This window comes from Enhydra lutris, unplaced genomic scaffold (genome assembly GCF_002288905.1).
Source record: "Enhydra lutris kenyoni isolate GAN:26980312 unplaced genomic scaffold, ASM228890v2 scaffoldscaffold9, whole genome shotgun sequence".
NCBI classification, from domain to species: Eukaryota; Metazoa; Chordata; class Mammalia; order Carnivora; family Mustelidae; genus Enhydra; species Enhydra lutris.
This window is the reverse complement of record NW_019154093.1, coordinates 5,133,130-5,157,988: the sequence shown is the minus strand read 5'-3', so window position 1 is coordinate 5,157,988 and position 24,859 is coordinate 5,133,130. Positions and strand designations below refer to the sequence as shown.

At 43.1% G+C, this 24,859-nt stretch overlaps 1 protein-coding gene across 1 annotated transcript in view; it reads left to right on the top strand.

Annotated features, from left to right (window-relative positions):
* LOC111143057 (CUB and Sushi multiple domains 2) overlaps positions 1 to 24,859 on the top strand; it is a 614,630-nt gene that overhangs the window by 534,972 nt on the left and 54,799 nt on the right. The window contains exons 45-53 of the mRNA XM_022496499.1: positions 94 to 174; positions 643 to 756; positions 8,181 to 8,369; positions 10,829 to 10,975; positions 13,322 to 13,510; positions 18,255 to 18,440; positions 19,408 to 19,602; positions 21,474 to 21,647; positions 22,907 to 23,080. Coding sequence (XP_022352207.1) covers positions 94 to 174; positions 643 to 756; positions 8,181 to 8,369; positions 10,829 to 10,975; positions 13,322 to 13,510; positions 18,255 to 18,440; positions 19,408 to 19,602; positions 21,474 to 21,647; positions 22,907 to 23,080 — 1,449 coding nt within the window. The remainder of the gene's footprint in view (positions 1 to 93; positions 175 to 642; positions 757 to 8,180; positions 8,370 to 10,828; positions 10,976 to 13,321; positions 13,511 to 18,254; positions 18,441 to 19,407; positions 19,603 to 21,473; positions 21,648 to 22,906; positions 23,081 to 24,859) is intronic.

Sequence of the window (24,859 nt, the reverse complement as noted above, 5' to 3'; positions counted from 1 at the left end):
GAGGAATGAGAAGGTGAAGGATTGAACAAGTGAATGACAACGTGCCCCAAGAATGATGCTCTTACACCAATTTGTCTGCTTCTGTCTTTTCAGCTTATCCACTCACCAAATGCCCTCCTCCCACCATCCTCCCCAATGCCGAAGTCGTCACAGAGAATGAAGAATTCAACATAGGTACCCCCTCCCAAACCAGCAAGGACTGGGCAGGCGAGGAGGGGCCGGGTCGGGTTGGGGCTGGCCAGCAAGGTGCATCTCTCCCTCCCATCCATGGAGAGAAACAGTAGGCCAAGTGCAAGATGGCTGATGTTCTGTCAACTGAGTCTGCTCCAAAAATACAAACACTTCCTTTTAGCCATCACTAGGCAGAGGAGACAGGAAGGCAGTTTTCTTCTGTGATTCAAGTCAGTATGGTTTTGAGAAATGAATCCGCACAGGGCCCTATAAAAAGTTCCTGGAATGTGGAAGCTCAAGGCTGAGCTGTGAAAAGGAGGTAGCAGTTTTTCTGGGTCATTTGATTGGAGTTGACCTGAGCAGAGCACAACCCACTACTGATTGACCTGCCTGGAAGTGGGTTTTTAAGTACTAAGGGGTGCCCTGCCCAGACTTCGCCAGCAAATACCCACATGGGTCTCTCTTCGGCAGGTGACACTGTCCGCTACAGGTGCCTCCCTGGCTTTACCTTAGTCGGGAATGAAATCCTAACCTGCAGACTTGGAACTTACCTACAGTTTGAAGGACCACCCCCAGTATGTGAAGGTAATTGCACAGAGCCATGCCTTTGTGGGTCTCAAGTTCCTCCAAAATGTATTCTTTATCTTACTCCTCCCTATTTTCCCAGTCCCTGCCCATAAAGTAAGAGGGCATTTGGTGAATGTTTGTTTATATGAATGAATGATTGCTCTAGAGAAATTCTTAGGTCCTACTCTTAAGTGGGGCTACAAATTGCCATATAACCACTTTTATCTCTGTCTTCCTTTTTTCTAACTGGCATTCTGTGGAAATGGCCTACCGATCATTGGAAGGAAGAAGTTCTGGGACCTCAGGGAGAGGTGGGCTTGCACACCAACCTAGCGCTACTGGAGTGCAGATGTGCTCAAGGTCCTATGTGCTGAACTTCATTCCAGTGTGACACCTTGACAGGAAATGAATTGGCTTCACCAAGTGATCCCTACTAAGACCAAAAACAAACTCTCCACTCAAAAGACTTCTGACCTAGGACAAGATATTTAACTGTCCTGTGCCTCAATTGTCTCATCTATAAAATGAAGATAATGATATTATTTATGCCATGGACTTACTGTGAGGAGTTAAATGGGTTAATAATGTAAAGCACTTTAGAACTATGCCTGGCACATAGTTACTGCCCAGTGCGGGTTATTATTATTGTTATTAGTACTATTACTGCTTCTGGTACTAATGCTACCAGCAAATATTCAGCAGTGTATGGAGAAACATGTCAGCTTCTCCACCACTTCTCATAAGGCAAGAGTAGAGAATCCACAATATGGTTCATTAGCGAGAAAGAAAGAAGCCGCAGCCCTAGAATTGGGCTGCCCCAATACACTGAGAAATTCATTATCTCTAAGTTGAGCTGACCTACCCACACACCAAACAACCAGCCCCCCTATAAAAGTGGACTTTAGCTTTGATCCTGCTCCAGAGCTTCCCTGCTTTGTTCCAGCCTTAGTTTCTCATCTCTGGCTTTGTTTCTGTGTCTACATGGCTCCAGCCTTCTTGGCTCTACTCCTATCCTCAACCTCATGCTTTCCTCTGGGACTTGGTGTTATACTTGGCTTCTCAAGATGTGACCCTTCACTGGCTTTGTTATAATAACAGCTTTATTGGGATAAAATTCATGTACCATGCAACTCATCCATTTAAATCACTTCAGTGATCTCTAGTATATTCAGAGCTTTGTAGCCATTTATAAGATTTTTGTCACCTCAAAATGAAACACTGTACTGATGAGCAGTCAGCTTCCATTTCTTTCCAGCCCCTTTGCCCCTCGCCAAAAAAATTCTAGACACCACCAATCTAGTTCATGTCTCATGAATTGACTATTCTGGATATTTCATGTTAATAGAATACCACAAGAATTTTTTTGTATGCTCAGGAAATAAAAATAAAACCTAATATTGGTAAAGAATGGAAATATCTACCACATTCATTAAGAAAAAGAATGAATACAGGTAGAAGGGTTCAGATGCAAAAAGTAGCAATGAGCTAAGGAATCAGTAAAATAGGGTAGTAAATCTAAGCAATACTGACCATAGTAGATTTAAAAATATACACACAACTGGACAAATAAATGGCACTGAAAGAAAGAAAGAGTAAGCTCAGGACCCTCACTTGTTGAGGAGAAGGATTGATATTGATTAACCCACTATGTTAGTTAAATATATAAATTAAAAATAAAGCTTAAATTTATGGATAGTTTTTTGAAATTATGGATAGCCCTAGTAGGTGTAAGTTCTTTTATTTTATTTTATTTTATGTTTTCAGTGTTCCAAGATTCATTGTTTATGCACCACACCCAGTGCTCCCAGCAATACGTGCCCTCCTTAATACCTACATCCAGGCTCACCTAACCCCCCACCCCTTTCCCCTCCAAAACCTTCAGTTTGTTTCTCAGAGTCCACAGTCTCTCATGCTTCATCTCCCCCTCCTATTCCCCCAATTCACTTTTCCTTTCCTTCTCCTAATGTCCTCCATGTTATTCCTTATGCTCCACAAGTAAGTGAAACCATATGATAATTGACTTTCTCTGCTTGGCTTATTTCACTCAGCATAATCTCCTCCAGTCCCATCTGTGTTGATACAAAGGTTGGATATTCATCCTTTCTGATGGAGGCATAATATTACATTGTATATATGGACCATATCTTCTTTAGCCATTCGTCTGTTGAAGGGCATCTTGGCTCTTTCCACAGTTTGGTGATTGTGGGAATGCAATTTACTATGCATAAGTTCTAAAACCATAATCAAAAATAAGGATAAAGAGAACTCAATTAATCCAATAGAAACATTAAAGAAGAGAAAAAATCATGGTAACCTGAAAACACAAAATGAGGTAGAAAAACTAAATGCAAATATATGTGTAACCATAGTAAGTTAACTCAGTAAAACTGCTAATCAAAAAAAGAGATTTTCAGATTAGTTAAGTAAAAAAATTTAATTATAGGCTTTCCATAAACTTAAACTTGAATATCTTCATCTGCCTCCCTAAAGACATAGCTAGAAGGGTCACTCATCCCTGGTATGAAAAAAAACTTTGAAAAAATAGCAAGTACTAACCTCTAAAATCTAAGGTAGCAAAAATCCATCAAAAATAAATAACCACGGAATGGGAGAAGATATTTGCAAATGACAGTACAGACAAAAGATTGATATCCAGGATCTGTAAAGAACTCCTCAAACTCAACACACACAAAACAGATAATCATATCAAAAAATGGGCAGAAGATATGAACAGACACTTCTCCAATGAAGACATACAAATGGCTATCAGACACATGAAAAAATGTTCATCATCACTAGCCATCAGGGAGATTCAAATTAAAACCACACTGAGATATCACCTTACATCAGTTAGAATGGCCAAAATTAGCAAGACAGGAAACAACACGTGTTGGAGGGGATGTGGAGAAAGGGGAACCCTCTTACACTGTTGGTGGGAATGCGAATTGGTGCAGCATCTTTGGAGAACAGTGTGGAGATTCCTCAAGAAATTAAAAATAGAACTTCCCTATGACCCTGCCATTGCACTACTGGGTATTTACCCCAAAGATACAGATGGAGTGAAAAGAAGGGCCATCCTGTACCCCAATGTTTATAGCAGCAATGGCCACGGTCGCCAAACTGTGGAAAGAACCAAGATGCCCCCTTCAATGGGCGAATGGATAAGGAAGATGTGGTCCATATACACTATGGAGTATTATGCCTCCATCAGAAAGGATGAATACCCAACTTTTGTAGCAACATGGACGGGACTGGAAGAGATTATGCTGAGTGAAATAAGTCAAGCAGAGAGAGTCAATTATCATATGGTTTCACTTATTTGTGGAGCATAACAAATAGCATGGAGGACATGGGGAGTTAGGAGAAGGGAGTTGGGGGAAATTGGAAGGGGAGGTGAACAATGAGAGACTATGGACTCTGAAAAATAATCTGAAGGGTTTGAAGAGGTGGGGGGGTGGGAGGTTGGGGGAACCAGGTGGTGGGTATTAGAGAGGGCACGGATTGCATGGAGCACTGGGTGTGGTACAAAAACAATGAATACTGTTATGCTGAAAATAAATTTAAAAAATGATTAAAAAAATAAAAAATAATAATAATAAATAAATAAATAACAGTCATAAACTTCTATGTACCTAACAATATAGGTTTGAAATATATAAGGAACATTGACAGAATTTTAGGGAGAAAAGGATAAATTCATAATTACAGTTGGAGATTTTCACACACCTCTTCCAATGACACACCAAAAATAAGTAGGTACATATAATATTTGGATGATATAGTTATTTCAGTTGGTAAGTTTTTGCTACATAAAAACCATGCCAAAATTTAGAGGTTTTAAATAATAACCACTTATTTCCTACAAAAAACACAGTTTAAATATAAATACCAGATAGCTTGCAAGAAAAGGAAAGAAAAAGATACATCATGCAAATGATAAACATAAGAAACATAAAGAAATTTTGGATAATACTGCAAGCAAAGAGTATTATCAGAAATAGATTTTATAATGACAAATGAGTTAATTCCATTATGAAGGATATATATGTTATATGGAAATGATAAAAGAGCTTCAAAATACATGAAGGAAAAATGGACAGAACTAAATGTGAAAAAGAAAAGGCAAACTACAGAATAAAAGAAGATATTCATCATACATATATTTGTTTAAAGGACTTGTATCTAGGCTATGTTAAGAAATTTAACAACTCAATAATAAGACAGTCCAATAAAAATATGGACATGTATTGCATGGAGCACTGGGTGTGGTGCATAAACAATGAATTCTGGAATACTGAAAAGAAATTTAAAAAAGAAATTTAAAAAAATATGGACAAAAGACTTGACTAGACACTTTGTAAAATAAGATATATGAATAGCCAATAAGTATATGAAAAGATGCTAAAACATCGTTAGTCATCAGGAAAATGCAAATTAAAACCCTAATGAAATACTACTACTACACACCCACTAGAATACCTCAAACTTAAGACTGAAAATACGAAGTGTTGACAAGAATGTGGAGCAAGTAGAATTTTTATACATTGCTGGTTGGGATGTAAAATTATACAGTCACTTTGGAAGACTGACTGGTAGTTTCTTTCAAAGTTACACATACACCTGCCCTACTGCCCAGCAATTACACTCCTTGTTATTTTCCCAAGAGAAATGAAAACCCATATCCACAAAAGGACTTGTATATGAATTCCATAATAATCCCAAACTGGAAGCAGCCTAAATGTTCATTAATGATAAATAGAATGAATGAAAAACCAGAATGCTATGATTGCTACAGAGCAATAAAAATAAATGAAGTGGTAATACATGGAACACCATGGATTGAATCTTAGAAACATTATGTTTAGCAAAAGAAACCAGACACAAAAATAACATGTCTGATTCCAATTGCATGAAATTCTAGTACAATCAAAACTAATCTGTTGTTATAGAAATAGTATCGGTGATTTCCTGGAGCCTGGGGCAGATCATACTAATTAATTACAGAGGGGCCTGAGAGAACATTCTGGAGTGATGATAATAATCTATATCCTGATTATGGTAGGGGTTACACAGGTATATGCATTTGCTAAAACTCATTAAACTGCACACCTAAAATCTGTTCATTTATTGTACATAAATTATATCTCAAAAATTTTGAACTTTAAATAGAAGTTAATGAGTTATAAAACAGAAAAACATCCTTACTGATCAATAAAAAGAAGTACCTGGAACTAAGAGTGGCAAAATAATCAAACCATTAGGTGAGTTAAACAAAGGGAGAAAGCAGTAATATACAAAAATAAGAAAGGGAAAATGGAATATAACCATTGAAGCAAAAGAAAATTTTAAATTATGAGACCATCTTGTACAAACCTATGCCAATAAATTAATGATTTGATACGAAATATTTTCTAGGAAGATGTAATTTAATAAAACGGAGCTCAGTGGATAGAAAGTTTATACTTTCCTAATTCTTTAAAAGAAATAGAGAATGTTATCAGAGGAAACCCCATCAAAGATATCAAGACTGGATGGTTTCATGGAAGAATAAACTTCTAAAGAAACTACTAAACCATCAAAGGCCAGACATCTTGAGCATACAGGGAAAGAAAAACTTGTCGACACTAATGCTCAGATCTGATAAAGTTGCGCACAAAAAGGCAAACCTGTGGACCAATCTCATTTGAGAAATCATGCCTATTTCCCTTCAGTGGGGGAGTTTCAGTTAGAAAGGGGAGAGCTTCTAGAGCAGCCCTGGTAACGGCTGGAGGGTACGACGAAGCTTGGGGGGATGTAAATATCACCACACTTCAGGGACCTGGAGGTATCAGTTTTGTAAAATGAGGAGCATTTCAAAATCAAGTCTGTTTTCCTCCATTTGTTTTTCTTTCCCATTTACAAAATAAGAAGGAAGTTCTCTCTGGAGAAGCTAGTTAGTACCTTTCAAAGCTATTCAAAAGGGGCGGGGAGGGGGGTGCCTGACTGTCTCAGTCAGTAGAGCATGTGACCCTTGACCTCGGGGTTATGAGTTTGAACCCCATGTTGGGCATAGAGAGTACTTTAAAAAAAAGTGTGTGTGTTGCAAAGCTACTCAAAGGTGTCCCAGATGAGCTGTGTGAATTTGGGGTCACAGCAAGCATTTTTGCCTATTAGCCCAGACCCCGTGCTAATTAGCAAGTCCCATTTCTGTGAAGGCAGAAGGTTTGAAGGAAGCAGTGGAGACAGGTGGAGACTGAGTGGCTTAATCTCCTCCCCAGAACAGCCTCATCTCAGGTTATGATCCAGGATTAGCCCTTGGCTGTGCAGTTCCAGATGCTCTCCTTTGTCAGTGTCCTAGAATCCAGTACATTTGGGAAGCCTATCTAAAGGCACATAGACAGCAAAATCCCAATTTCTCCATTTGTAGTGATTGGGACACTTGCCACTACTGCCCAGGCCATGCCTCTTTCATGCCTGAAGAAGATGATTCAGTCCTCAGAACTTTACTGTGACGTCCTCAGCCCGAACAAAGGGAGGGAGATCATCCTGAAGTTGGCTTCACATAGGAAGTAGTGACAGGTCCCTGTACTGCAGGAGAAAACACCCTTCTGGCTTCCGGGGTGTGCAGGGCCCCTCAGAACCAGCATCTTCTCTCGCCTCCCTGGTGACAGACACAGGAAATCCAATCTAGCCCCTCCAGCAACTCCTTTTCCAAATTCTACATTGACTATCTTCCTTAGGGTGCCATGTTTTCTTAAGTTATCTTAATGCTACTAATCAGGCCATAGCCAAGCTCTGCTGGTTCCTTCTGTTCCTGGTATAATTACATCATTATCATTATCATCTCTACAGTTTATGAAGACAATGTGTTGCATGCCATAGATATATTGTTCCCTATATTATAGATATTATAATATTAATTTACAATGGTATAATGTTATATAATGCAATAGCCTTGTAAGGCAGGTGTTACCATTCTGCAGCAGAGTTAGAGATGCCATTGCACAGAGAGGAAATAATTTGTTCAAGACCACACAGCTAGTAAGGGACCAAGGTGGGCTATAAATCCAGATGTGTTTGACTCAAAGCTCCATATACTTACATCTGTCCTATACTCTTTTTGTACAAATAAATCCCATTTAATAGAATAACTTTTGGATTTGGGGACACTTTCTCTTGTCTGCCTGTCTGTATCATTGTCAGTTTTACTCCAAAGCCCGTATCTGAGCTAGGAAGTAATGCCAACCAACTGACCAGGCCTGAATCCCGGCAACATAGTAACATTGACATAGAATCTGAGGTCACCTCATGCCATGGAGCAGTGTAATGATGGGCCTTGGGGTCTTGTTTGAATGTGCTCAAATAGTCGTGTTCCAGTGGTTGTCTTTTGTACCAGGGAAATGTGTTGGCCCTGGTTCCCTCTCCATCCCATATACCTGATATTTCTCTTTCTTTCTTCCAAGTACACTGCCCAACGAATGAGCTTCTGACAGACTCCACAGGTGTGATCCTGAGTCAGAGCTACCCAGGAAGCTATCCCCAGTTCCAGACCTGCTCCTGGCTGGTGAGAGTGCAACCCGACTACAATATCTCCCTCACAGTGGAGTACTTTCTCAGTGAGAAGCAGTATGATGAGTTTGAGATCTTTGATGGTAAGTCAGTCAAATGTTGAATAGTTGCCTGCTGCAGATGGCAGATTTGCTTCTGAACCCTAGGGATCTGTGCCATTACCTCCCCATTAGAGCTTTCCTAAAGCCCCATGCAACATCTTTCTCTATCACAGAAACCCCAATACCATGGGCTCCAGTGGATTGTATGGCCCATGGAGCAGGGATGCTTTGTTGCCACCTAGTCCTGCTACAGAACACCTTCTTACTCCAGCCCCTACTCAACATTAGTACCTTGCATGTCACCTAATAAATGGATCACAGCAGTATTCCCACATGAAGAGTATGCCACCTCTGAAACTCAAAGGGGTCTACCAAGTATTATGCTTTTGTCTTTGTAGTAGAAGGGAAAAGGCACACTAACTTCCTCTTTAATTTGGGGAAAATGTTTCAGCGTGTCCTTAAACCACTGGGGAAATTTCACCTGCCTCTTTGTAGGACTTATCTCTTACGCTCTGGAGCCCTGTGTCTTACAAAAGCATCTACACTAATTGTCCCTTCTGGCTCCTCAGAGGCAATTAATATGATCTCCTCCTAGAGAGAGTCAATATGTCATATCCTGCAGGATGTCCAGATGGTCCACATCTTTTCATACTATATTCTGACAGTGAGCAGGAGAATTAACATAGCTCTGGGGCAAGACCATGAATGTATACTGTTGTCTATCTTGTGAATGCAAATTGCTTATGATCCTCCTTTCTGATGAGTCTGGAAAGAGCGTCTTGCTAGATCAATAACTGCATTTCATGCAACCCAGGCTGTGTTAACCTGCTCTAATGAAGATACAACATCTGGCATAGCAACTACAATTGAGGGCTACCACTTGGTTAAGTTGGTACTGTGAGATAGACCTGGGCCAGGACTCCATTTATTACCAGCTCCAACCCTCAGACACTTCCAACAGAGGGACCATGATAGTGCTTTGGGTTCCCAGGTATCAGCATCAGTTCACACTCTGTATCCAAAATCTTTGGAATACCTGAACATTCCTTTTTCTCCAGTGTTCAGTTGCCTGAGGAAATAGCAGTAGGTTTTTCTTGGGCAAAGACTGAGAGAATCACTACTATATACAATTGATGTCATTTTGTTGGGTCCTTTTTCATGGGGACCCAGTCTCTCCTTCAGCCAAAGTGTTCTGGAATGAAATGGAACCTGGCTCAGGTCTCCAAACTGGGTGAGGGGTTGCAACTTTCCATTGGGGTCAGCTTTCCTCACTGTTTTGACTATATGTTCATGATGTTTTGTTCATATATTCATATATCAGGGGGCTTTCCATCTATCTTGCCCTTAGAAATATCATGTTCTGTGAGACACCACCATAGATCCTACAGGTTAGACCCTCCCAGCTACCATTCCAACCTTGCTTCCCATTTTAGCAATTACACTAGCCTCACTTACGACTGTTAAGTGCCTCCGCCTGGCTCCTGTATTCTGGAATCTTCTCATCCCCATTAATACTAGGAAGCCCAATTCTATGACAGCATCTCCTTCCATCAGTTTAGGCGATAGAGGACAGCTGTTACTCAGGTTGTCAATGGTGCTGGTGCTCACCCCCTCCATCAGTGTGTTCCTCGTTGCTTTAGGAACTGAGTATTCCCCCAGGTCCTCCTGAGGGACACCGTCAGCTAGTGGGCATTTTGGTCTGATGTGATAGACCTATTCTGGCATGCCACTTCTCTGAGCCTTCTGACCCCTTCCTTCACAGTTTTTCACAGCAGCTCTGATGGCTCTATTTTGTTTAATGTGGCCCATTACCTTTGCCAAGCTTCCACAAGCTGTCTTGGCAGATATCAGAACCATCACTCAGGGCTATTTCCAGGGCAATAAATCCTGTTATGGATTATCGAGCTTTACACTCTGCCTTCCTTGAAGCAGCCACCTTAAGACACACTCCCAGGCATTAAAGGTAGGAAAAAAGAAGAGGGAGGGCTTTCTGGAAGAGCCTTGGAAAGGAATATTGAGTTCTTTTATGTTTGACATTGAGACACGATGTTTGACTCTAGCTTTATTGCTCTATATTCACTCAGTACAAAGCTTTTCTCTATGACAAGCACTGAGCTATTTTTAGTGTGCATGTGAGAAGTAGGTGGCAAAGTAGAAGTTCCCAGTTTGCAAACCAGTTCTTACATTAACCAGCTGCTTGATGTTGGCAAGTCCCAAGATGGCAAATAGATTTCATCTCACCTGCCGACTCCTGTAGGTTGGCAGTGACATCCTGGAGCACTGCTTTAGGGCTCCGGCGGAGAGACCACCCAGCGTAGTACCTGGGGATGCAGAGAAAGGACAGAAGGACAGACCATTGCATTGACCCTGATTGTCTCAGCCTAGTGTCATCTCTTGAGGAGTAGAAACGGGAGGTGGTTGCATTTGAGGTATCGAATCAAGGTACCTACTCGCTTGCAACTGTGCATGTCTGTCATCCTGTGTCCTGTACTCTCGCCCAGGTCCCTCCGGACAGAGTCCTCTGCTGAAAGCCCTCAGTGGGAATTACTCAGCTCCCCTGATTGTCACCAGCTCAAGCAACTCTGTGTACCTGCGCTGGTCATCTGACCACGCCTACAACCGGAAGGGCTTTAAGATTAGGTATTCAGGTGAGTAAAACATAAGGACACATAAGAAGGGCCACAGCCCCTGATCCCCTGAAGTTGCTTACACAAAACACCCAAGGAAGCCATGGGCCATATCCCCATCAATGGCAGAGGCCCTCCACAGGGACTAACAGCTTCTCTCCTCTGAACCTCTCTCACTACAGCTCCACAAGTGTCCCCAACAGTCTCTACCTACCCCCCTTCTGCTCCTTTCCCCACTATAAGCTCTTCCATCTCCTATGGCCAGCCTATCATGGTCTTTTGGATAAGTTGATTACATATCATCTGATAATATCTCTAAGGTGATCCCATGCCCAACGTTGTTGACATGTTAACACAAGTTCCTTACAATTGAGGAACCCTAAGACATGGGTGTCCAGCTGGGAAGTGTTAGCCAGGCAGCAAAAGATGGCCTATATTTTAAGTCCAAGGGCCTCTCTTCTGCTCTGTCCACCACAACTGCTGGGCAGAGGCAGACCCAGGGCCACACCAGACAGGCGGCTGACCAGCGCCATGGTCTATAAGGAGCACAGAAAGATCGCTGGAAATGGAAGAAGATGGGGGGAAGAAATGGCATTTATCTGAACTCCCGTCATGGGGATTACTGTCTGTGGCTGGAAAGAAAACTTGATAAGCAGATCAGTGCCCATTTTGAAGGGGAGTGTGTCCACAAACCGGCTGGGCTCCGCCAGCATGGAGGTAGATAGGAATTACTGAAGACCACGAGGCGTTCCAGGAGATGAGTCTGAGGGGCGCCTAGAAAGAGAAGGACCTTTACTACCTCAGAGTCCATGTTCTCTACAAACTGAACCGGAAATCCCTTTCCCCCATGCACATGAGAGGAAGGGTATCTTCACGAGCCCAGGGGAAGTGATCAGCTCTGTCACCAACTAGCCAAATGATTGTTAGACAAGTCACTTACCCTCTCCAGGCTTCAGTGTCCTTGGGATGAAAAAGAAACCTTTATAGCAGCTGTCAGGGACATTCAGGCAGCTTCCAGGGGTTCCTGGCAGCTGCTCTCACAGGGGAGATACAACAGTGTGATGGTCACTACACTGAGAATTAAAAGTCACCAGGAGGTGCCCTTTCCTTGATGTTCTGAAAGACTGATCACATCTAGGGGTAATGAGTCAGGCGTAACTGGAATACCTGTTCATAGAAAGTTGATCCACTACATGGTGAAACCTTTAGAACTTAATGAAAATACAGTAGACTTATGTACTTTGCCCACGCATCAGTTGCCATGACTCAGGATATTTTATACCTGAGACTCTGTTCTGACTGAGGTAAACACATAGGTTGATCGATGCAGGTGGCAAAGCAGGAGCCAGGAAACACATCTGGCCTGGAACGGAGGGCTTTAAAACCCCATTTCACCAGCAGAGGGATGTGATCGCCAAATACGAGGCCAGAGGACCTCACCTTGGGGTCTCATCCTCCCCTGTCGCATGCCTGCCTGGCAGACCGAGGCGGGGAGTCTTCGAGCCAACAGAAGTACATGGTCAGAGTGTTCCCCGGTCACAACCATTCCCGGCCTCACAGAACATCCCCTGGGGATCCCCAGCAGGAATCTTTAGGGTCAGCCCCCTGAGGCTGGGATTTTTGCCTGTGTTCTTTACTGTGGTATTCCCAGCACTTAGAACATCTCCTGGCACGTAATAAACCCTCCACGTCTGTTTGTTGAATAAACGAATGAAATTGGTTGAAGCCATGTGCCAAGGGGGAAGTAGGGCTGTGGATATGTGTCCCAGATTGCCACGCTCCCTCTCCCCCGGCCCCCTACAACAGAAAGGAGAAAGGCCACTTACTGAGCACCAGGTGCCCTACACGAGGCTGGGGGCTTTACAAACACAATCCCATTTAAACTGTCCAAAAGCCTAGGAGGTGGCCGTTTCCCATCCCAATAGACAGGGGAGGAGAGGGGACCTCAAAGAGCTTCAGGGCTGTGTCCCATGTCACAAACCTGGAAAGGTCAGAACTAGGACCCCAGAGTCCACACCCCTCCAGTCACACCCTTGTGGAGCCAGCCCCTCGCTACCCAGGTCTAGATCCTGCCTCTTCGGGAGCTGATGGGTTTCAAGAGCCTGAGCTCAGCACTGCGTCTGGGCCACGAAAGAGATCCAGGGCTTCATGGCTTTTTCTCTTCTTTCCTTTTCTTTGGCTTTTACTACACTGATCAGCCATTTTCAATATCAACTGCTCAGACCTCCCTAAATACCAGAGGACCCAGCAGTAGCAGAGACAAGGAAATGGGGCAGGGAAGGGGAAAAAGGAGCTGGGGCATGCAGGGAAGCACACATCCGTCTTCCTGCTTGTGTGTGGTCCCCTGAGCCTCATCTTGTTGTCCAGCTCCCTACTGCAGCCTGCCCAGGGCTCCACTCCATGGCTTCCTTCTGGGCCAGCCCAGCACCCAGCCCGGAGGCTCCGTCCACTTCGGCTGCAACGCCGGCTACCGCTTGGTGGGACACAGCATGGCCATTTGTACCCGGCACCCCCAGGGCTACTACCTGTGGAGCGAGGCCATTCCTCTCTGTCAAGGTGAGGAGCATGTGGAAAGAGGGTGACACGTGGCTTGATCCTCCTCACCTCTTGGGCTCGTCCCAGGACCATCACTTCTAAATGTGGGTGTCCTCATTGATAATTAATTCATTCTTTCAGTGAACATATATTGAGGATCTGTAAGATCTCAAGCCCTGGGGATATACATATGCATAAAACAGTCTCAATGTTTTCAGAGCAAGGAGGGAGATGGATATGTAGCCACATAAATGCAAAATGGCAGAGGAAGGAAGTGCTGTATCAGGAGAACAAACAGTGTTGTGGGAGCCCAGAGGTAAGATGGGACCTACTTCTCCCGGACAGCTAGGGAGGGCTCCCCTCTTCTGGGCTCGGGCTCATGGAGCAAGTGGGGTGTTTGGGGCCAGGCATTGGCAAGGTAACATTCTAGGCAACAGCAAGAGCATTTGCAGAACCATGAACTGGAGAGAGATCATAAGATATGCAGGGCAGCTTGGGCTGGCGGAAGCATTAGGTCAGAAGAGGCGAGGGGCAGAGGTGACCAGGAAGCAACAGAGGCTCACCATACTCATTGCCCGCAATCAAGCCTGTGATCTGTACCAGGTGTTTGCATGCATTGCCTTTCAGAATTGATAGGATTTGTTTTCCCTTAAAGTAATATAATTCAGACGAGAGATCTGGGGGGGAAAGCAATCTATAGATAATGCAAAGGGCTGCTGGAGGGGGGGGTGGGCGGGGTGGGGGTGGGGGTTGAATGGGTTAAATGGGTGATGGGGATTAAGGAGGGCAGATGTTGTGATGAGCCCCAGGTGTTGCATGTAAGTGATGAATCGGTAAATCCCACAGCTGAAATTACACTGTATGTTAACAAACTAGAATTTAAATAAAAACTTGGCAGAAGAAAAATGACCTATAATCACATCAACTGAGATCACAGTGTAACATTTCAGCACATTTCCTTTGATCTTTTATGTATTGTTTATAAAAATGGCATCCTCGGTGTGCAAAGCTCTTAATATTTTCTTAACATCTGTCACATAATTAAATACACTTCCTTATCACTATTTTCAGTGGTGGCATAGTGGTATGGAAAAACTGTCATGTATTTAAGTATCATCCTATTGGTCATTTGAATTTTTCAATTTTTGTTACTGTAAACAGCGCTGCTATTAAGATCTTCATAATTCCATCATTATGAACATCCACATTTATTTCTTAAAATAAGTTCCCAGAAATGAGATCATTGAACCACAATCTATGCAAAATCTGCAGCTTTTGACACTCACTGCCCTTGAGGACATTTGCCTTCACCTAACTTCTACTAGCACGTGAAACCCCTCTTTTCTCCCACATTCACAACATTGTGTACTGCATTAAAAAAAATAAAAAGGAAAGGAAAATTTTGCTAATGATACAGACAAAAGCAGGAAATGACACTGTTGTTTGATTTGCTTGTTCTTTGATTCCTAGTGTGGTGACAGACTCTTTAGTGACATCTGTCATCTCTGACCCTCACAACCTTCTCGCCTCTGCCTGAGATTCCTCAAACAATGTGTCATTAGCATTCTGTTTGATGCCCTAAGAAAAGGTCCCAGAGAACAGACTAATCACAAATGGCAAATGTCATTTGGCTTTGGTCTCCGTGTCTCTAACTGTATCAACACAGACAAGTCTTTCTTCTGAAGCGCTAGTTGAAAACCACCATGCCTCTCATCTCTGTTTCCTTTTGTAACTTCCCAAAACTAAGCCCCTCTAGGCTTTTTTGTACTCCTCTCCATACTATTTTATACCCAGTCCCAGCCCCAAGCTTCCCACTGATGCCATTGCCCTCAGCCATTCCTCCTGAGCTCTCTGGAATCCCAGTTCCCTGGCCAACCAGCATATGCCCTTGGTCACTATCCAGAAAGCTGTCTTCACTGCTTCCCTCCACAGAGACTGGCTCTCCTCTAAGAACATGAATGCTGGGGCCCTTTCAAGTAAAGGGTCCCCATAACCCAGGGCCAGGAAAGGCCCAGCATTCTTCCAATTCCATATTGCTTCTTCCAAACCATGACTTTCCACCAACAAATACATCTCATCAGAGATCTTGTGCCTTCTAGTGCTTTCGCTCTCATTCCCCAACCCATTCTTTCACTACATATTCTCTCCCTCGGAGATCTCATTCCACCATCAGCTTCCTCTGTCCCTTCCTCTCCTACTTCAATTCTGTCCCTTCCTCTTGGTTTCTGTCCCTTCCTCTTGGACTCTGTCTCTTCCTCTCCTACTTCAATTCTGTCCCTTCCTCTTGGGTTCTGTCCCTTCCTCTTGGACTCTGTCCCTTCCTCTCCTACCCACAAGAAGTGCCCTTCATACCTCAGGGTTTAGGGACTGTTTTGGCATGGAGATCAGGAGACATTTTAGTGTCTCAGGCTGGGAAGGTATCCTCTGTCCTCTTAGTTATCTGCATGGGAAGAGCTGGGTCAAGAGCAGTGAGAAGTGACTGCTATCCACTTCCTTCATCTGCTATCTCCAGATTGACTGACCCCTCATGCAAAATATCAGTACGAACCTAAGTATTTCTTCAGAAAAGTTCAAGGAACAAAGGCAGTTCATTGATCACAGTTTGACTACTCTAGTACCACCAAAGGAGCTTACAGTCTTGCCACTTAGGCTTTAAAAGAGCATCCTATTCAAATGCTTCTCATTTCTTCATTCCACATTTTCTCCTCAGTTCCTCCTTATTCACTCATTCCTTCTGTTTTCCAGTCTTTAAAACCTTCTTCCATCTTAATATCCCAATCCCTGTCCCCCTGAAGAGTCCATCCTTCCCTGTATCATAATGAAGCCCTGGCCCTGTGTCTCTTCTGAGTTCTAGTAGCATCAAGGATCACTGTTCGCCAATGTGGATGGGGACTTCCTCTGCTTGGGCTGGCTCTGAATGAGGGAGGTCTGAGCTCTAGATGACTTATAGAGGTGGGGGTGGAAGAGGGACAACAGTGGGTACCCTGATTAATTCCCCTCCATCTATACTAGCTCCTGAACTATCGAAGAGCTAACATGGTTTGTGTTGATTTCTTTCAAAGACAACCCAAGCTACTCCTACCTAAGTAATATGTGTTCCTCCAATAAACATAGTGTTGAGCCTACTCCTTATAATGACCACGGCCATGTGCTGCATATCTGTGTTTCCTGAGCTGACACCTTGAAATTCCTTTTCTTTGTACTCCTGTGTTAGCACTACCACTTTTTAATATTTTTATATCCCATATCATACCCTTTCTTGGTTTTTACCTCCTTATTGATGGAGCACAGCCTTAAGTAAATTCCTTATAAAGGGTTCACAAGAAGGAAATTCTCTGAGTCTTTAAATGTCTGAAAATGTCTTTACTTTTGCCCTCTTAAATGCTTGGTAGGTTGACCAGGTAAAATTCTAGATTACAGATCATTTCCTTAAGTAATTTGTTCCATTATCTTTAGACATCCATTGTTGCTGATGGGAAATGTGATGCCAGTCTGATTCTCATTCCTTTGCAGGGATGTCCTATTTTTTTCTCTCTCTGGGAACTTGTAGGAACTTGTCTTTCATCTTCTGAAATTTCATGATGATCTATCTAAGAATGGCTCTCTTTGCATCCATTTGGCTCCCTTTCAATCTAAAAACTTGTGTCTTTCCAGCTCTGGGAAATTTTCATCTGTGATCTCTGTTCTCTCTGGAAATCCGACCTGTTGGAAGTTGGACCTCCTGGATGTTGACCTCCTATGTTTTCAGTCCTTTTTTCTCATTTTCAGTTTCCGTCTTTTTGGTCTATATTTTGGGAAATTCCCTTTGCTTTTAATCTCCAGCCCTTCTATCTTAATACTTATTTTAGCAATCATATTTTTAACTTAAAAGAGCTTTTCCTTGTTCTGTTGTCATTGTTCTTTTTTCAAAGCCCTTTGTTCTCATTTTATGAATACAATATGTCACCTTGACTTTCTCAAGATACTCCCAATCAAAAGCTTAAAGCTTATGTATCTTCTATTTCCTGAGTTAGCTCTGTTTTCTAAAAGAGAACTTTATTTCTATTTGTTTCTCTTTCTAATCTTATCTTTGTTTATGTCTCTCATGCTACTGGTTGTCTTCATATGTACAGTGATCCCTCGTTAATCCTATTTTAAAGGAAAGGCAAGGCTGATTTTTCCAGGTGGCAGATGTGGGTTACCTTTATTGTGATTACATACAGATATCTTTGCCCACTAGGTCTCCCTTGTGAATAAGAAGTTGAGTTGTGAGTATGTAGCAGAGATCAGCAGGCAGAGGGGCGGCCTTTAGGCCGAGAGCTCTTAAATCCTAGAATTAGAAGAGCTTTACTTTGAGATGCCATCTCACACCTGAGCAGCCCTGATTCTCTCAAGGGATTTCTATTTTTTTTTTTCCCTTAGGTGGAAAAGAAAACCCTCTCTATTTTATTTGAGACTAGATTCCTGGATACCTCTACACTGTATTTGTGAGAAAAGAGGGAGGAGAATTGGTCTCACACTATAGCTCCTTCATATTTTAAGCTGCAACTTCTCGGCGCCACTTAATCTATCAACACACTTCGATCTGCATTCCATCTCCCTAAGTTTTTTTGAAGTCTCCTCTGCTGCTGATCCTCCCATTTTGTTTATTGTTATGAGGCATTTCTACTTTACTGGTCTTTACTATAATTTTAGTAGGGCCTTGGGGGAGAAGAAAGATTAAAAAATGTTCTCAGAATACCATCTTGAAGCAAACATGCCCATAATATTTTTTTCTCTTTGCTAGCTCTTTCCTGTGGGCTTCCTGAAGCCCCTAAGAATGGAATGGTGTTTGGCAAAGAGTACACAGTGGGGACCAAGGCTGTGTACAGCTGCAGCGAAGGCTACCACCTCCAAGCAGGTGCCGAGGCCACAGCAGAGTGTCTGGAGACAGGGCTTTGGAGCAACCACAATGTCCCCCCGAAGTGTGTCCGTGAGTCCTTGGGCAATGGATATGGGTATAAGGAGGGGCTGGGTATGCAGCTGAAAAGATTCCTGCAAGGAGTGAGCTAAAAAGCAGGTACATGGAGGTTGGGGATTCGGAAAACAGACAGGTGGAGAGTGTCATCTACCAAGTTGGGCTTCCATTTGAAATTGCTTTCAAAGCATTAATAGACCATTGCACCCTGAGGTGTTTCAATAAACCATCACAGAACTTAAGAATAAGTTCCTTTTAGAAGGAAAAACTATTAGAACATTTGCACAAATGTCCACTGATCACAAAAGTCAAAAATGTTTTATATGCAACTGATGAATTCCTGAACTCTCCATCAGAAACTGATGATGTACTTTATGTTGGCTAATGGAATTTAAAAGAAAAAAGGGTGTTAGTTGGGAAAAAAACAAAAAAAAAACAAAAACCTACCTCTAAAATGACAGAGGTACAGTTCACTTTAAGGCCAGAGTCACAAACTTGCCGCCTATGGGGCCATATTGAGTCTGAAGACATAGAGTTTTGTACTTTTGATTTGTTTTTGGGTTTTTTTTGTGTGTGTTTCTTTGGCTTATGATGTGCTTTATGAAATTTCTGAATTGCTTCCCAACATTTTAAAATTGTGAGAGTTTACATAAAAATCCATATTTCTAGCTCATCTTGAAAAATAAAGATCTGACCAAAGAGAAATTACAAAGTTCACTTCTAACAATCAGCACTGATTACCCCTCCCCTTTTTTCTTTTCTTTTCTTTTCTTTTTTTTTTTTTTTTCTGTGGATATGCCCACCTCAGTTTGCTTCATGCCACCAGTCCCCAGCCACTTCATTCATTTAACAAACCTGCCTGGCGACTCAAGATTCTTACTACTGCATTACAGTCTCCCAGGCCCTAGCTCTGGATTCTCTCCAGTGTCCTCCATAATTAATTAATTAATTAATTCTCCTCGCTGCTCCTTGTCCCCCCCAGCTGTGACCTGTCCTGATGTCAGCAGCATTAGCGTGGAGCACGGCCGATGGAGGCTCATCTTTGAGACTCAGTACCAGTTCCAGGCCCAGCTGATGCTCATCTGTGACCCTGGTTACTACTACACTGGGCAAAGGGTCATCCGCTGTCAGGCCAACGGCAAGTGGAGCCTCGGGAACTCTATGCCCACCTGCCAAAGTAAGCCCAGGGGGGGAAGGGGGGAAAGTTTGGCACAGTGCCTCCCACCTGAGCTATACCATACCTGGGGAAGGAGAGAGGAGGGTTATCACCAGGGATGGCAATGTTCCTCCTTTTGAACACTCACCTAGAATCAGGAGTTAGGGAGATGTCTTACTCCTTCAAGGAAGTACTTCTCAGCATCTTATCATCTTATTTACAAGTTGCTTTTGGGGGCACCTGGATGGCTCAGTCAGTTAAGCATCTCTCTTCGGCTCAGGTCATGATCCCAGGGTCCTGGGATGAAAGCCCCACATGGGGCTCCCTGCTCAGCAGGGAGTCTACTTCTCTCTCTCTCTCTCCCTCTGCTGCTCCCCCTACTGCTCTCTCTCTCTCTCTCTCTCTCTCTCTCTCTGTCAAATAAATAAATTAATCTTAAAAAAAAAAAAACTGAGTATCCCCTCATCCATGTGTTCAACATTCATGCCAGGTATTCTAGAGTATGAAGAATGAAGGCTATGGTTCCTGCCCCCAATGAAGCTTATAGTCTGCTAGAGAGGCAGACCAAGTAAGGAAGCAATGATAATGGGGTGTGACAAGACCTGTAATGGGAGCATGTACAGCACAAGGGGTTAGACACCTAAGTGTCTGCCTCTCCCTCTATATTATTAATTGTTTTTGTTTTTCAAGATAGTTTCCAAGATCAGGGTCCCTTGGAAGCAACTCTGAGACAGAGGTTTATTAGGGAGTACCCTTAAGCTCTCCACCATCTTATGTAAGGGAAGGGGAGGAAGCAGTACTGGGAAGATGGCACAGTTGACCTCTGATGCAGTATCAGGATGGCCTTCCACTGACCCCACAGGGAGCTCTGAAGCTGGGATGGTCCATCAGAACTGCCACAGGTTGGGGCTAGAGGCATTTATACCTGCACACGACCAAACATTGAGTACAGAATACCCCAGGAAGAAGCATGATCTAGATGGGAGGACTCTTCAGCCAAAGCAGTCTGAAGAGGGCAAGCAGCTGAGGGTCATTTGCCAACAGCTGGGGATAAATGTCCTCCCATCCTAAATGGGTGTCTGAGTGGCCCATCACAACACCCACTACAATGGGATATGCTCATGATATTTACTTAATCAATAAGGATATGATAGAGATGGTGGGTGTTTTTAATGGGGTAAAAGGGAATAACATGTCAGTGAGGAGTGGAAAGTTTGAGACTAGATGGGAGAAGAAGTGATATCCTCCCTACTCCCATGATTTAAGTCACTATTGTCTTTACGCATCCAAGTTTAGACCCCACCATAGAATGTAACCATGTATGTGGCAGAGCAGAAATCATGAGCATGTAACAGCTTCATCACAATGGAGGCTCTCACATTTGAGTGCAGCCTTGACCATCAGGCCTCACCTCCCACGCCAGCCAGTGGCTATATGCAGGACTCTGTTGGGAAGGAATCGGAGGTGGCCGCTGCTCTCAGCAGAAAGGATGAGGGAATCAATGGGCAGTGTCTGTGCTGGACACCCAGGGCACCACAGAATCTCCACCTCTAGTGTGGTGGTTCCTAACCAGGGTATCACCTGAACCACCTGATGAGCTTTTCTTAAATATGCACATATCTGGGCCTTATCTCAAGAGATCGTGAGTCATAGGTCCAGAGTACGCCTGAGCATTTTGAAAGCTCCTTGGCTCCTTCTGGCAATACTTCCAATTGAGAATCACTGCTCCAGGGTAAACTGTGCAAGTCACTCTCGTGCCCCCATATTCTGCTGGTGAGACCCAGTAAAGTTAAACAGGTCCTATTTTTGTCATTATTCTTGCTACTCAGAAACAGCACGTGTCCCTCCTCATGGGGCTGGCTTTTCACTGAGCACTTTGTGATCCATTTCAGTCATCTCCTGTGGAGAGCTCCCCATCCCGCCCAGTGGGCACCGCATTGGAACACTGTCCATCTACGGGGCGACGGCCATCTTCTCCTGCAATTCTGGCTACACGCTGGTTGGCTCCAGGGTGCGGGAGTGCATGGCCAATGGGCTTTGGAGTGGCTCCGAGGTTCGCTGCCTTGGTGAGTGACCTCCCCAGACCTACCCTGCCCATGTTTCCTTCCGTAAGACAAGTTAGAGCTTTCTAAAGCTGGATCCCAGTCTTCAAACAGTATCATTTTACCTATGGCATAAAGTGCTTAAGCCAAACACCAGCTCTTGGACATCCACCGTGACTAAGACCTTGAACTTTCTTCTCTTGGGACACCCAAGAGGATGAGAAGAACTTCAAGTCTGATGAGACAAAGTTCTATTTATAAATATATACACACACAGACTTATACATATGTACATATGTACATACATATATACCCATGTGTATAGAAGAAATACATAGAGACAAACATGCATGCATATACATATAGACATACATATGTGTATACATGCATGTACATATATGTATATACATGTGTGTGTGCTCATGTGTGTTTATGTGCACATACATATATGTATATAATAAGCAAATGACAAAAACACAAAAACAACCTGGCTTACAAAGGACAAAATTTTTCATTTTCCCCATGGCCCATCCATTCCCTACCAAACCTTAGATTCTAAGGTATTCTCTCCTTTCACTTCTTTCTTAGATCTCTCAAGTCCAAAGGAGGGTCTCAAGCTACACAGACCTAACAGTGTAGATTGGAGGATGATCTCCAGAGTGAACAGTGCTGCCCTCCCATTGTCACTGGCCCCTGTTAGGGATACAGTCATGAGTTATTTCCACAAAGAGCCAAGAATACCAGTGGAAATGCTAGGAATATACTCTACCCAAACCCCATTCAATAAAATAATACCTAGGTTACACTATCTGTGTCTCTTGCCACTCAAGGAGGAGGAAGGATGGATTTAACCAAACCACCTATTTGTGCACAGTTATTTTCAATTCCACTAGGCTTTGATGGCTTTAATGTAGACCAAGGTGCCCTTCCTCCAGTAGATGCTCGGTCAATGCTGGTTGATGAAAAAAAAAAGAGGGAGTCAATCCCAGAGGCAGGGAGGTGACAGTGATCATTTCCAACCCATGGACAGACACAGAAACTATAGCCCAGAGGTGGATGGCCTTTTGGAATTCAACCTTGGGATTTGGGTTTGCCACTTCCATCACGACTAGGATCCCTAAAGCCATTCCTAGATGGCTACTCCTGAATGGCTATCCTGGGTGGGTGGCTGGGTCCTTGGTCCTTTTCCTCACCATCCCCGACTCCCCTACCCTAACCAAGCCCCTACTCCTCTTGTATAAGCTCCTCCTTGATTTACACTCTTTCCTCATCTCCCACCAAAGCTGGGCACTGTGGGACCCCCGAGCCCATCGTCAATGGACACATCAATGGGGAGAACTACAGCTACCGGGGCAGCGTGGTATACCAGTGTGATGCTGGCTTCCGCCTGATCGGCATGTCCGTGCGCATCTGCCAGCAAGATCACCTCTGGTCGGGCAAGACCCCTTTCTGTGTGCGTAAGTATGTTATCCACTCTCCCTAGTCACGGGCTCAGACTCAACATGGACTTGCTCCCTTGTGCTCTTGATTAAGTTCGCTGGATGTTCTGTACACTTCATTAAATTTTTTGAAAGACGCATCATTACATCTCGTTTTCAGTTTTCGGCATCCTTCATTACTGTTTTTGCCTTCACCGTCACCCTCCTTGGAATTCCCTTTGGTTAACTTGTTTGTTCATTTCTAGCTTTTGAGTTGGGAATCCAATTCATTTATTTTCATTTTTTTTTTTACTGTTATTGATATAGGAGCTTAAGGCTGTGAAATGTCTTCCAATAACTGCTCTAAGCAGATCCCAAAGTTGATAATAATTAATGCTTAATTGTTTATTAGAAATTCTGTAACCTGGGTATAAATTTCTTCTTTCACCAAGAAGTTTCTTAATAGTTATGTTCTTTTCATTTCCAGGCAAGAAGGGCCATTCTACTTTTATTTTGTTATTCATTTCTAATATTATCACGCTTTGCATAATATTTCTACCCCATGGAATTTATCAATGCTCTCTTGACCTCATATTTGATCAGTCGTTCTGAATGTTCCATGGGCATTTGAGAAGAAAGGGGGGTAGGGTGTAAATGTCTGTGTATAATCATAAGATGTGCCTTGATTGTCATCTGTGCCTTCTGAATGCTTACTGACTTTTTGTCACTTGACCTATTTTGCCCTGAGAGGTGTGTCCTAAAGCTTTCTATTCTTAGTGTTCTTCTATTTTTCCTTGCATTTCCTCTAGTTTCTGCTACATAAAGGTAGTTGCTGTATTATTTGGTACATACTTGTTCAGAACTATTATATCTACATTGCAAATTGTGATTTTAGCCTTTAAAATGTCTTCTTTGTCCTTCTTAGTATTTTGTAGCTTGACTGGCCCCCAGCCTGATATTAGGCTTATAACCCCTACTTTCGTCCTTTTAATGTTTGCCTGGTATACTTTGAGCCATCCCTATATTTTACCCTTTCCAACTCCTGTGTACCACAGAGAGTTGGGCCTTGCCTTGTGAGACCATTTGAAACATTTCTCTTTTAATAAGTTAGTTATACTCATTCACATTTATCTCTATGACATATGCTTGGTCTTACATCTGCCGTGTCTTATGTAACTGTTATGGGCAAGATATCATACTCAGCTATTTCTTTCTCTGTGTGATGTTTTCGATGTTTTCTCTTTTTTTAAGATTTAGTTTATTTAACAGAGAGCACAAGCATGGGGAGCAGCAGAGGGGAAAGGGGGAGTCATGAGCGGGGTGGGGACAGAGGGAGAGGGAGAAGCAGACTCCCCACTGAGCAGGGAGGACCAGGGGCTCAGTCCCAGGACCCAGCCATCATGACCTGAGCTAAAGGCAGATGCTTAACTAACTGAGCAACCCAGACACCCCTTATGATGTTTTCCTTACTGTTTTTTTCCCATTTCTATTGGTATTTAGGAAATTTTGTAGAGTTTTATGCCCCTTTCCTACAGTCAGTGCACTGACCTATTAGGATTTTTTTTTTCAGTTTGTTCACATTTAAGATGGACTTTCTCTTGCAACAGTGACTTCAGATCAATATTGGGCTGTTCCCTGCCCCGTTCTTCCTTTTCCGTACAGTCTTGCTCTCCACAAAGGCTCACAATAGAAGCGTGAGCAAGTTCTTCCTGGGTGTCGTGTTTGTTTTCAATTTACACATAATTTAAAGTTTATAGCATTCTCTGTTTTGGTTATGTTGCAAGCCTGGGCTTTCTGTTCTTCTTGTTCATCTGCAAT